The sequence below is a fragment of the Doryrhamphus excisus genome, chromosome 19 (genome assembly GCF_030265055.1).
Source record: "Doryrhamphus excisus isolate RoL2022-K1 chromosome 19, RoL_Dexc_1.0, whole genome shotgun sequence".
NCBI lineage: Eukaryota > Metazoa > Chordata > Actinopteri > Syngnathiformes > Syngnathidae > Doryrhamphus > Doryrhamphus excisus.
The window spans coordinates 845,001-859,946 of NC_080484.1; the positions used below are offsets into that span (position 1 = coordinate 845,001).

At 42.7% G+C, this 14,946-nt stretch overlaps 1 protein-coding gene across 3 annotated transcripts in view; it reads left to right on the plus strand.

Moving 5' to 3' along the window:
* Positions 1–14,946, plus strand: part of fndc3ba (fibronectin type III domain containing 3Ba) — an 82,604-nt gene that overhangs the window by 24,319 nt on the left and 43,339 nt on the right. For 2 of the 3 annotated variants that reach the window (XM_058057898.1, XM_058057897.1), the window contains exons 3-4: positions 6,274–6,415; positions 12,654–12,729. In XM_058057898.1, the coding sequence (XP_057913881.1) occupies positions 6,299–6,415; positions 12,654–12,729 (193 nt within the window). In that variant the 5' untranslated portion in view covers positions 6,274–6,298. Of the gene's footprint in view, positions 1–6,269; positions 6,416–12,653; positions 12,730–14,946 lie in introns of all 3 variants that reach the window. The other variant, XM_058057896.1, reaches the window with a different exon arrangement.

The following is a 14,946-nucleotide window of genomic DNA, read 5'->3' on the forward strand; positions in this document are numbered from 1 at the left end:
ATACTCTACATACATAAATGCTCTACATAAATGCTCAACATAAATACTCAACATAAATATTCTACATAAATACTCTACATAAATGCTCAACATAAATACTCTACATAAATACTCAACATAAATATTCTACATACATAAATACTCTACATAAATGCTCAACATAAATACTCAACATAAATATTCTACATAAATACTCTACATAAATGCTCAACATAAATACTCAACATAAATATTCTACATAAATACTCTACATAAATGCTCAACATAAATACTCAACATAAATACTCAACATAAATACTCTACATACATAAATGCTCTACATAAATGCTCTACATAAATGCTCAACATAAATACTCTACATACATAAATACTCTACATACATAAATACTCTACATACATAAATACTCTACATACATAAATACTCTACATACATAAATACTCTACATACATAAATACTCTACATACATAAATACTCTACATACATAAATACTCTACATAAATACTCTACATAAATGCTCAACATAAATACTCTACATAAATACTCTACATAAATGCTCAACATAAATACTCTACATAAATGCTCAACATAAATACTCTACATAAATACTCTACATAAATACTCAACATAAATGCTCTACATAAATGCTCAACATAAATACTCTACATAAATGCTCTACATAAATACTCTACATAAATATTCTACATAAATACTCAACATAAATATTCTACATAAATACTCTACATAAATGCTCTACATAAATGCTCAACATAAATGCTCAACATAAATACTCTACATAAATGCTCTACATAAATACTCTACATAAATATTCTACATAAATACTCAACATAAATATTCTACATAAATACTCTACATAAATGCTCTACATAAATGCTCAACATAAATACTCTACATAAATGCTCTACATAAATGCTCAACATAAATGCTCAACATAAATACTCTACATAAATACTCTACATAAATGCTCAACATAAATACTCAACATAAATATTCTACATAAATACTCTACATAAATGCTCTACATAAATGCTCAACATAAATGCTCAACATAAATGCTCTACATAAATGCTCTACATAAATACTCTACATAAATGCTCTACATAAATGCTCAACATAAATGCTCAACATAAATACTCTACATAAATGCTCTACATAAATGCTCAACATAAATGCTCAACATAAATACTCTACATAAATACTCTACATAAATACTCTACGTAAATACTCAACATAAATGCTCTACATACATAAATACTCTCCATAAATGCTGGAAGAACTGTGACAAAGCTCCTTAGATGTATTGAATCATGGTCACCTGACCAGCCAGCTCCAAGCCCATGAAGGTCTAGCTAGCTAGCTAGCTAGCTAGCTAGCCTGGTGTGTTGATGTGGCGTCTTGCTTGTGAATATTCATTGTGGTCCACCAGGACGGACAAAGCGCAGACATTGTGCGTGTGAATGATGAACGGCCGCCCGAGTCAGTCACGGCTATGAAGTCACGCTTGTACGGATACGGGAGTCCACGGCCTCATTGTGTGTGTTTGCTCCGTTTGACATGATAGACACTTTCTGTCTTTCTGTTCTGACTGTTCTTTCTGATAGACAAGTCACTTCCTTTCCATGCTAACAACCAAGACACAAGTAGGTGATTGTCGTCCTACCTTTTTTTACATTTGATCTCCTCTGGGAGTGGAGACACCTTCATCCATCTGCTATGCACGTACGCAACAAGCTAGCGTTGCTGCTCTGTGGCGTGCCATGATGGCGTCATGTCATATACATCATGTATACGTCATATACGTCTTTGTTATTGACTGACTTAATATCGGCGGAACAGACTATATTGATATGATTCATATCTTATTTTTATCAGCTGGTCATGTTGATGTTATCAGACATCCCTAAAAACAACATGGCCCGCTACGTAATAAAACTAAAATAAAGCAAAAGCACTCTCACTGACGTAAGAGGGAGGTCAATGGATTTATTGCCAACATCAAAAGCCATATTGTACTGATCAGCCAGGACACATGGCAATGAGTCCACCATCACTAGTGGGCAACTTCTATGCTGACATCACAAAGGATAAGCCAAAGAAAAAGCACAAAACGCTCTTGTGGAGCTGAAGTCTCGCAATTGATATTAATATTATGGTAATATGATATATTATATTGATGGTTAGAGTCATCTTTTGTGGTTCTGCAAGAACAGGCCTCACGTGCTAGATGATGCATGAAGATGACTCCATGTGTCTACGTGATGCAAAAGTGTTCATTTTGGGATTATTTCATTATTGATTATTTTATTGATTATGTTATGTAATGCCACAAATGGTAACGTCCTAAAATTTCGGCCCAGGTGACTTTTGAATAGAAGTCTTTAATACAATTTATAAAATGTATCATCATAATTTTATATATATTGATAAAAAATATATAAATACAGTATTAAAAAATAATAGTTTCATATTTTTATATATATATATATGCAGTGTAAAATAATATGTTTATATGAATTTGGCATATAATAATAATAATGTTTACTTTTTATATAAATACAATATGTATATAATAGTACAAACAGGAATAACTTTCTGAAAAATATTATATATTTTATAGAAAAATATAATTAAATATATAATAATACTACAAAGAAGAAACATTTTATACATAAAAAAATACGCTGTATCATTAATAATATTCATAATAATATATATATATTTATAATTGTACATCCAATAGTCCTCTTGACTTTCTTTCTCTCTCCTCCGTCTCGCTCTTCTCTTTTTCCTGGCAGCGTAGCGAGTGGCGTTCCCATCTGTCTGCGATGTGTCCTGGAAGCTGCACATACGTGTGCGTGTGTGTGTGTGTGCGTGTGCGTGTGCGTGTAGGATGGGATGGCCAGGCCGAGCTGGGAACGGGGCTCAGATGGAGAAGTCAAGGAGTTTGAGGGAGAACAAAAACATATGATTAAAACAGAAGGACAGGGGCGGGGCCAACATGGCTGCCAGAAGGTGCTGTGTGTGTGTGTGTGTGTGTGTGTGTGTTGAGTGAATGAGTTGATGGTGCAAGTCCAGCTGTGTCATCTACGAACCCCCTTGAACACCTCGTCCGTGCGAGAGGATGTGCGGCTGAAAGTGAAAGACGCATCGTGACACACTCGTGTGTGTGTGTGTGTGTGCGTGTGTGTGTGTGTGTGTGTGTGTGCAATCTTATGTGAGTCTCTGTTTGTAATATTTGGGTTTTGCTCCAAAGAACCAGTACTCTACGTTTCCATCCGATTCGCCACGCCAGCCTTCCTTTGGCGCCATTGGACGAGGCGAGCGAGGCTACGGTACGACGCCGTGTCGATGGTTGAGTCACAAAATGACTTGTGTCATGTGATTGGTCCTTCCAGGTTCTTAAAGACCAGCGCCACATTTTATAATGTACATAAACACAGGGGTGTGCAAATTGCAGCCCGGGAGCCATTTGCAGAACACAAGTGTTTTTTTATCGGCCCCACGGTAGACTAATATAACATTTAAGACAAAACTAAATAAAGAAACACAACAACACAAATGGAAATATCGGCAGTGGTTTTAGAAATATAAAGTCTAAACATTAGAAGAAAGAAGAACATCATGATATGACGAGGAAATATGACATAATTATGATTTGGCAATAAAGTTGAAATATTAAAGTTTATGCTCATTTTACAGCCATTTTTTAATGGCGTGTGGACTCCTATAGAGCAGCTACACACAATAACACACAGGAAGCATTCTAGATCTTCCACTATCTGCACCCATTCTTTGGATTTCTGTCTGTTTTCATTTCTCTGATCTGATGGGTTAGATTCCCAAGCTTTCCCAAAGACTTGTGGACTACCGCCCAATCCCACTTTCTAATTTTGTGGGAATAGGAGTTGATAATAAAGGAAGGAACCGTTTGGAGAGCTCATTGGAAAGTGGTTAGGAGCTCCTAGATGAGCTACTAGATGGAGATGGAGATCCCTGACTTACACTGTAGGAACTCAAAGAGTGCTAGCTAAGTCCAGACAATCTCGGTAGTGGACATGAATGCACCTTTTGCGGCGAGAGTGCGGCAAAAGGTGCATTCCCTTGCTGGGAATCACCAACTTCAACGCTCCTGCCTGAGCTTGCCTCGTAGAAGATGTCCTGGGAGCCATAGCTAGCAACCTGTAAACAGAGCAAAGCGGAGCTGTGGGCAGGGCGGTCCTAGAGCGTATCTGGCCGACAGGGCATGCCCATATAAGGAAGCCAGATTCACTGTGATGTCACAGAGAGCCACCCCAAACTTCAGGGTTCACGTCACCTCATGATCTGAAACATTTATTTAACCGGAGACTAAATTCTAACTCCAGTTTTTAGGCCAGAAACGTGGAAAAGCCAAACGTGGCCTCACTGGGAAAGGTTAGGACACCCCTGCTCCAAATAATCCAGATGGCATTACCCTTGGCACGGTTGTTCGCCCATGTCATTTGGTGATTGCTCCACTGGCAAGTCATTTACCGTAGACATCATCTTGACGTGTAGAAATATTCAAAACGACTCCAAACTAAAAGAATAATAATAAAATAATCCACAACATCAGGGAAATTGCAACAGTAGAGCAGCGATGACCCGCGTTCGCCCTTAGCCGATGCAGGTGTGCCTAATGTTACGTCCGGCGAGTGCACATTCGTGACAGCTTGGACACCTCGGCGCTGTTTGCGCTTGACCTTCAGCCAATTAGCGCTGCTAATTTTCCATGTGAGCGCTTTTGGTTGTTTATGTTGTCCCTTCCCTTCCTGCCGGGATTGTGCTATGTTAGCTGGGATGCTAAATGTTGAATGGATTCACCCGACTTTCCTTTTACACCAGGGGTCTCAAACATGCAGCCCGCGGGCCAAATGTGGCTCGCAGGACACTAGTTTGAGGCCCCCGCCTTGATATGAAAGTTTAATGTTATTTGATATGGATGCTGTATGGTATCATGTACCCAGAAAAAATGATTACGTTTGATTCATGTTCATGTTAAAGGTTAAATAACTGTTAATAGTTATCCTCCCTATGCGTGTGGAAGTGGTAAGTTTTTGGCTATTTAAGTTGAAAGGAAATAACTCGAAGGCTACCGTTTAGGTGGCTAGCTGTCTAGTTTGCGAGTTAGCATGTGTCTCAAGACCCTGCAGTTGCGCAATATGTTGTAAATAAACGGAACGCACGGAACATTACAGATGATTTTAACCAGGGGTCTCAAACACGCGGCCCGCGGGCCGAATGTGGCCCGCAGGACACTACTTTGAGGCCCCCGCCTTGATATGAAAGTTTAATGTTAGTTTGATATGGATGCTGTATGGTATCATGTACCCAGAAAAAATGATTACGTTTGATTCATGTTCATGTTAAAGGTTAAATAACTCTTAATAGTTATCCTCCCTATCCGTGTGGAAGTGGTAAGTTTTTGGCTATTTAAGTTGAAAGGAAATAACTTGAAGGCTACCGTTTAGGTGGCTAGCTGTCTAGTTTGCGAGTTAGCATGTGTCTCAAGACCCTGCAGTTGCGCAATATGTTGTAAATAAAAAGAGTATAAATGTGACTATAGTCGTGTTTTGTCATGTCTACAGGGCTCTAATAATGCTTTGTTCATTTTAATATGAAAAAAATCATTTGTCTACCCACCAACTATATGTGCTTTCTTAACTTTTTATTATTATTATTATTATATTTATTTATTACTGATTGATTGATTTTCTTTATTCTTGATTTATTTATTTTTCATCTTATTTTGTGTAGAAAAATAAAAAGTAAGATATTTGAGAACAGTGGAATGTTTTATCAGAGCTTTTATTGTAGAAAATTGAAACCAAAGCAAAGTTTATTCATTTTTCTGTTTTTAATAAATGCGTTTTTTTTTTGTTTTTTTTTTGTAAAACCTGATGCGGCCCAGTCTCACCCAGACCCTAGCTCCAGTGGCCCCCAAGTAAATTGAGTTTGAGACCCCTGCTTTACACCAACATGATACCAACATGTTGCTGTGTTTGAGTCTACTTAATCAATTATTGACTGATGATGACATCATTAAAATCAATATAAAAATGTAATGAAGTACCTGGCGGTGGGTGGAGCTTTGGTTGGTCCGAGGAAACCACAAGCTGACCTTTGGTTTGTGTGACAACAAGGGAAATCCACACTATGTGCGTGTGCGTGTGCGTGTGCATGCGTGTTTATGTGAATGCACCATGACTCATGTGTCTCTGTACTTTCCCAGGTAGGACAGTTGAGTGAATTTCTCCATGAATGTACGTCACAATGATGATGACAGACCAGATTCCACTGGACTTGGCTCCGCCCCCTCTCCTGAACGGGGAGGTCCCTCTCATGCCTCACATGGTTAACGGTGACGCAGCGCAGCAGGTAGGACGCATTCTTTCATCCCGCCCGCATGAATGGCCGCACGACATGCACAGACGCGCTTCCGTGAGCCTGCCGTGTTCGGTAAATGGGCGTGTCAGGGGTGGCGTTACACAACCACTTCTACGCTTAGATGCTGACGCCATCAAAAATGCCCCCTCCAGAAAATAGTGATGTTGGGAGTGTTGCCAGGCGCAGTAGAAGGACTGGACGTGTGCCGCGTGTCATTCCAAACGCCGCTAATGGGAAGCATCACAAAGTCTGTCACCGCTGAGTCACATCCTGCTCTATTTGCATTTCTGTCAAATGTATTTTTAGGCCGCTTACTGCTGATTTCGATTTTTTTTTAAGCGTGCAGCCTTTAATTCAAGGCCAGATTTGCACAGCGTGTCTGCTTCCTGTTTGCCAAGCGGCTTTTAATGCTGCTTAGGCTGCCTTGCGTGTGCTTGGCATGTCCACACTTATGCAGAATGGACTTTTTGATCATATTCATTTGTGTCCCTGGTGGATATTTATGAGCACCAAACGTGCCAAAAGTCCATCATCGCCCTCACTTTTCCTCCTCGTTTCAGCGGTGCTCAAACCCTGGCTTTAGAACTTGCGGTTTTTCATCATGTCATGAATGACAAAGCCTCTGCCCCCAAGCTAGATAAACTCGTTTCAAAATTAGCAACTAGGCAACGTAGCATGTTAGCACAGTAGCTCATGTAGCCGTGTCTCTACTTCCGGATCCGATTCGGGATGTATGTTCAAATCCGACATTTTTTATAGGGAAGCACAAAATCCAAAGAAATACGGCCGGAATAGGTGCAGAGTCTGGAGGATCTAGAGAGCTTTCTGTGCTGGTTATTGTGTGTAGCTGCTCTATAGGAGTCCACAACTCGATACCAAGGGTCGCAGAATGAGCATAATAGGTCCCTTTTAAATGTGGCTGTAATGTTAGCGCCGTCGCTCACGTAGCCGTGTGCAGGCTTCGCTACACATCTCAAAATAAGGCCAACTATGCCATGGGAGCCATAAGTTTAAATATCTTTAAATATGTCTGTAATGTTAGCATTGTAACTTATGAAGTTGTATGAAGGCTTCGCTACACATCAAAATAAAATCAGGCAGCCTGAGAGATGGGAATGGTGCCTTTGATCATGTTTTTTTTTTCAGTAAATACTCTAACCTAGCATGACGTCGCTATTAAGAAAACAACTGTAATGTTATCACCGTAATGACACAACCACGAGCAGGCTTCGCTACACATCTCAAAATAAATGCACCCAGTTACAGACGTGGGAGGCTTACGTTTTGTCATTTAGTTTTTCTTAAGCTAGTAGGCTAACAGCAGGATGTTGCTGTTAAAATGTGATGCAATGTTAGCATTGTAACTCACATAGCCATGCGAAGGCTTCGCTACACGTCTCCAAATAAAGCTACAGATGTGGGAGTCTCACGTTGGATCCTGTTCTTCTTCAGGGAATAGGCTTACCTCGCAGGGCGTTGCTGTTAAAAATTTTTAAATGCTAATGCTAATGTTTAAAGATGCTAAAGTGTTAGCACTTTATCATCACATGCTAGTTATGCTACTGTTGCTAACAGTTGTATGTAATATACGGCATCTAATACTAAAGGTGTAGTAGTGTGGATAAAGTACACAATAGCACCTCTTGGAGACACACAGCTCATTAGCATGCATTAGCATTAAAGCTGCAGACAGGCTAAAGGGCGTGTTCCTAATCAGGCTTCCTAAAAGCACATTTCAACTGTTTACATTCCAGCGTCAAGGCTAACACTTTAAAAGGCTATTTCCAATTGTTGAATTGGGGCGAGACCTTGAACGTCACACGGGCTCAGCCACGTTGCGTGGAGGACTGATGATGAGGATGTGCACGTACCGTATCTTCCTCTCACAGTGGGGGCGTCGAGGGCGTGTTTTTGGCTACGGCATGCTAGCAGTTAGACGGCCTAAACTTAGTGTGCAACCAGAGATGGAGGCCCGTGATTATACACATTTATCTCTTCATGCGTGTCTGTACCGTGTGTTGTGTGTGTGTGCGTGTGTGTGTGTGTGTTGAGTCTGCTCGCTTGTCTGTCATCTTTCCGTCTGTTTTTGTTTTCTGCGCTCACCTGGCGACAAACACTCAGACGTTCCAGAGTCAAACGGTTGGCGTAAACAAAATATACACACTAAACCAGGGGTCTCAAACTCAATTTACTTGGGGGCCACTGGGGCTAGGGTCTGGGTGAGACTGGGCCGCATCAGGTTTTCAAAAAAAAAAAAAAAAAAACGCATTTATTAAAAACAGAAAAATATACAAACTTTTTCAGTGCTTTGGTTCTGATTTTCTACAATAAAAGTTCTGATAAAACATTCCACTGTTCTCAAATATCTTACTTTTTATTTTTCTACACAAAATAAGATGAAAAATAAATAAATCAAGAATAAAGAAAATCAATCAATCAGTAATAAATAAATATAATAATAATAATAATAATAAAAAGTTAAGAAAGCACATATAGTTGGTGGGTAGACAAATGATTTTTTTCATATTAAAATGAACAAAGCATTATTAGAGCCCTGTAGACATGACAAAACACGACTATAGTCACATTTATACTCTTTTTATTTACAACATATTGCGCAACTGCAGGGTCTTGAGACACATGCTAACTCGCAAACTAGAGAGCTAGCCACCTAAACGGTAGCCTTCAAGTTATTTCCTTTCAACTTAAATAGCCAAAAACTTACCACTTCCACACACATAGGGAGGATAACTATTAACAGTTATTTAACCTTTAACATGAACATGAATCAAACGTAATCATTTTTTCTGGGTACATGATACCATACAGCATCCATATCAAATAACATTAAACTTTCATATCAAGGCAGGGGTCTCAAAGTAGTGTCCTGCGGGCCACATTTGGCCCGCGGGCCGCGTGTTTGAGACCACTGCACTAAAAGATAGTGTATGTGAAATGCAAGTGTATAAAGAAGCCAAGCACCGTTATAATAAAATGTGAAAACCAAAACACATGTTGCATGTCTCAGTTTTTAAATAAAAATGTTTTATTGTTCTTAATGAAATAAGAATATAAAAAATAGTATATTATCCTAAAATATTTGAGGTATAATTCTATTTAATTGTACGACCTGATGGCCGTTGGATGCATGTCATGTATTGCATCATCAGTTCCTCACATGACCCAAATGAGCCTTGGCGGAGGTCTGCACTCCCTAAGCATCCTTTACCCAGGAAGGACAATTCCCTCTCCCAGATGCAAGATTCCATGATGATTCCAGAAATACTTTTTTTGCATCTCGTTTATCTCGAGTTGGACTTTTTGAGGCGAGCGTTACTAATGAGCTTATTACGCAACAGGAACTCTGCGGAATGTTTTACAAACAGATGTGGCAACACACACGCATGCATGGCCGCACGGTCTAATGGGGTCAACCCAGCTCATCCGAGCGGTTTTTGTCCGTCTTCAAAATGTCCCCACCAGGAAAAAATGTCCCCACCAAGACTGATGTCCGCACAGTAAAGATGGACTCAAAAGGCAAGCATAGGAAAATATGAATAGGTGCAGAAGGAGACACTTTCCTCCCATTTTTCTTGCATGGACCAGCCAAAAAGTCCTCACAAGGAAAAGATGTCCCCACGGAGACATATGTCCTCACAGTGACGATGGCATGTCAAAAGTGGGACCACATGAACACAGAAAACAAAATATGTAGTAGTATCAAAGGAGCACATCCTTGCAGTTTTCTTGCCAATAATGTCCCCACAAAGGAAAACTGTCCCCACGGAGACAAATGTCCTCCAAATTAAGGTGGGATGCAAAATGTATGCGACCCAAACGTCCAACTATATCAATATGCACAGAAGGAGCTCGTTTCATAGCATTTTTCTTGTGAGGACATGTCAAAAATGTCCCACAAAGAAAAAAAATGTCTCGTAGAGACATATGTCCTCACAGTACAGATGGCTTGTCAAAGGTTGGACTTCATGAACATACAATAACAATCAGTGTAGGAGTAGAAAAGGAGCGCATCCTTGCATTTTTATTGTGTGGACCTGCAAGAAATGTCCCCACAGACACAAAGATGTCCCCACAGAGACAAACATGTCCCCACAGAGACAAACATGTCCCCACAGAGACAAATGTCCTCCATCTCCACGTGAGATGACGAAAGGCATGCGACTCCAACATAAAACAATAACAATATGCACAAAGGTTACTACTTTCCTAGCATTTTCCTTGCATGGAGCAGCAAAATGTCCCCACTGAGACAAAAATGTCCCCTTCAGAGACAAAGATGTCCCCCACAGAGACAAAGATGTCCCCCACAGAGACAAAGATGTCCCCTTCAGAGACAAAGATGTCCCCTACAGAGACAAAGATGTCTTCCACAGAGACAAAGATGTCCCCCACAGAGACAAAGATGTCCCCTACAGAGACAAAGATGTCCCCCACAGAGACAAAGATGTCCCCCAGAGACAAAGATGTTCCCCACTGAGACAAAGATGTCCCCCACTGAGACTAAAATGTCCCCCCAGAGACAAAGATGTCCTCCACAGAGACAAAGATGTCCCCTACAGAGACAAAGATGTCCCCCACAGAGACAAAGATGTCCCCCCAGAGACAAAGATGTCCCCCCAGAGACAAAGATGTTCCCCACTGAGACAAAGATGTCCCCCACTGAGACTAAAATGTCCCCCCAGAGACAAAGATGTCCTCCACAGAGACAAAGATGTCCCCACTGAGACAAAGATGTCCTCCACAGAGACAAAGATGTCCCCACTGAGACAAAGATGTCCCCACTGAGACAAAGATGTCCCCCACAGAGACAAAGATGTCCCCCACAGAGACAAAGATGTCCCCCCAGAGACAAAGATGTCCTCCACAGAGACAAAGATGTCCCCACAGAGACAAAGATGTCCTCCACAGAGACAAAGATGTCCCCACTGAGACAAAGATGTCCCCACTGAGACAAAGATGTCCCCCACAGAGACAAAGATGTCCCCCACAGAGACAAAGATGTCCCCCCAGAGACAAAGATGTCCCCACTGAGACAAAGATGTCCCCCACTGAGACTAAAATGTCCCCCCAGAGACAAAGATGTCCTCCACAGAGACAAAGATGTCCCCACTGAGACAAAGATGTCCTCCACTGAGACAAAGATGTCCCCACTGAGACAGATGTCCCCACTGAGACAAAGATGTCCCCACTGAGACAAAGATGTCCCCCCAGAGACAAAGATGTCCCCCACAGAGACAAAGATGTCCCCCCAGAGACAAAGATGTCCCCCACAGAGATAAACATGTCCCCACTGAGACAAAGATGTCCCCCAGAGACAAAGATGTCCCCCACAGAGACAAAGATGTCCCCCCAGAGACAAAGATGTCCCCCACAGAGATAAACATGTCCCCACTGAGACAAAGATGTCCCCCAGAGACAAAGATGTCTTCCACAGAGACAAAGATGTCTTCCACAGAGACAAAGATGTCCCCCACAGAGACAAAGATGTCCCCCACAGAGACAAAGATGTCCCCCACAGAGACAAAGATGTCCCCCCAGAGACAAAGATGTCCCCCTAGAGACAAAAATGTCAAACATTGATAAAGATTCGTCAAACGTTGCGCCACACGAACAGAAAACGAAGCGCACACACTCGGCGTCGGCCCCGCCCACATGGTCTGATGGAGGGGTTTTCTCCTGGCGAAACACGGGTCACCCTGTACTATGCTGTGGTTCCCATGGCAACAACAACAGCAGCCGCTGCAGCAGCAGACAGAGCAGGAAGTGTGTGTGTGTGTGTGTGTGTGTGTGTGTGTGTGTGTGTGTGTGTGTGTGTGTGTGCGTGTGTGCGTGTGTGTGTGCGTGTGTGTGTGTGTGTGTGCGCGTAAGAGAGAGGCGCAGCTTAAGACCCGAGACGGGAGAGCACGCGGACTCCAAAGACAGGATATGAAGGTTTTCCGATGGCACACCTGTAGCGCTTAGACGGCGTGCGTGCGTGCGTGCGTGCGTGTGCGTGTGTGTGCACGTGTGCAATGGAGGGTCACCTGTTCCACATCTCCAGCCACGTGTACGCACTCAACCATCTGCATGCGGACGCCATGACGGTAAGACGCTCCCCTGCGCGGCGGCGACACGTTGAGCGCGTGTGCTTGTCATGTGGTTGGTCCTACGGGAAGCGTGATGATGCAAGAGCGCGTCTCCTAAACTTGTCTCCTCTGTTTGGACGCAGGTGATCCTGGTGCAGGTCAACCCGGGGGAGACGTTCACCATCCGAGCCGAGGACGGATCGCTGCAATGCATCCAGGGTCAGTGCTCCTTTGACGGATGTTGTGTTGTCATGGCGACGTGTTGTGGCTATGACATGGCATCGTTATGCTAATTTACATGCTAATGATTCACATTTGACCGTGATGCTTTATTACCTCAATGCTCACAGGGGTGAACTTCTTTTTTCACTTGTACACCTTCTACGCTTGTATGACATCTGAGCATGAGCAGCGTTTCACTTATTTTTACACTTAAAACCACTGCCTTTCCATTCACTCAATGCTTCCCAAGGGTGATATTTTGACACTGGAACGGATTATTTCTATTTACTTTTGGATGAACTCTGAAAAGATGACCTTCCACCTTCCACATCTGGTTGTAGCGGATCCAAACCCGACCACCATAAGTGAATTTCCGCATGGTAGAATTCCGTATTAATAAATGGGATGCTTTCCTAGTTCCTGTATGATTTTCTAAATACAATTGATAGCATTATTAGAGCCCTCTAAACATAAAATAACACCCCTATAGTCACATTTTCATGCCCATTTTTTGCTTTAAGATAAGATATGCCTTTATTCGTCCCTCAGTGGGGAAATGTGCAAACTTTACAAGCATCGCTCAACCGTTAGCCGCAGGCTATGGGATCACTGCAGGCGGCAGGAGGCGGCAGCCTCTATAAACACAGCATGCTATCAAGCTAACTAGTTAGCCTTTAATTCTGACTTTAAGAAAGATTTTCAAACAGAGAGGGGTAAAGAAGGACAAAGAAGCAAAAACCACTTCCACACAGAATGAGAGGAGAACCTTTTTTCACACGTTGGACATGTCATGGCGGACCAAAGTCAAACACAAAACTTTTATTAAACCTCAGTGTTCCCACCGTAAGGTAGGGAAAAGCCTGGATGAGTGGTTAGCGTGCAGGCTTCACAGCTAGGAGACCCGAGTTCGATTCCACCCTCGGCCATCTCTGTGTGGAGTTTGCATGTTCTCCCCGTGCATGTGTGGCTTTTCCCTCCCCCGTTCCATGAACATGCTAGGTTAATTTAGGTTTATTTTGGTATCGGTTCAAACAAAAAGTGGTGCGTTCAAATGCATCACTAAAATGTTTGTGTAGGGTGAAGTCTTTTAAAAATATGAGTATGTTGTAAAGCTTCTCTTGTGTTGTGTTTGTGTCTGTGATGGCGGGAGAGAAAAAAATGTGACCCATAAGACGGGGATTCCCCTTAATCCTGCATCACTGTCTCACTTTGATGATGTCAGCAGACTTTGAAAGGCCCCCTTGTTGTTTTTCCAATCTGCCCGCCCCCCTCCCCTCCCCGCCCCGCCCCCACCCACTCCACACTTTCTTCACTCGCTCGTTAAAGGTTTGCTTTTCTGGGAGACGGCTCCGAAACCGACAACCCGACCCCCCAGCCCCCCCACCCCCCACCCCCCAGCCCCCCCTGCCCCCACCGTATGTGATATTCAAACTAATGACCTCCTTCTTCTCCACCCGTTGCCAGGTAATTGATTGTTTTCCCCCTTTAAATGAAAGGGGTCCCCTCCCGCCTTGCCTGGGGCCAACTCCTCCGGGAGCGGGTTGCCAGATAGTGCAGATAAACGTCATGACAGGAAGTAGGAGCGATGGCGCGGATAGAGACAACAGGATGAATGAATGGTTGCTGTGTTTTTGCCGCCATTGGTTAGCATCTGTGACGGCTAATTTCATGTTTGAGTGTGCATATTATCAAGGTGGGGGGGGGGGGGGCACACACACCACACGCTGGTAGGAGGAGTTGAGCAGGTTTCATAGGTGGTGGGCGCCATGTTTGTGCACACGTGTGCGTGACGGGGGGTTAGTAGGGTTAGGGTTAGTAGGGTTAGGCTTAGGGTTAGTAGGGTTAGGCTTAGTGGGGTTAGCCTTAGGGTTAGGGTTACTAGGGTTAGGGTTAGGGTTAGGATTAGGCTTAGGCTTAGGGTTAGGGTTACTAGGGTTAGGCTTAGGCTTAGGGTTAGTAGGGTTAGGCTTAGTGGGGTTAGCCTTAGGGTTAGGGTTACTAGGGTTAGGGTTAGGATTAGGTTTAGGCTTAGGGTTAGGGTTACTAGGGTTAGGCTTAGGCTTAGGGTTAGTAGGGTTAGGGTTAGTAGGGTTAGGCTTAGGGTTAGTAGGGTTAGGGTTAGTAGGGTTAGGGTTAGTAGGGTTAGCCTTGGGCTTAGGGTTAGGGTTACTAGGGTTAGGCTTAGGGTTAGGGTTAGGGTTAGGGTTAGGGTTA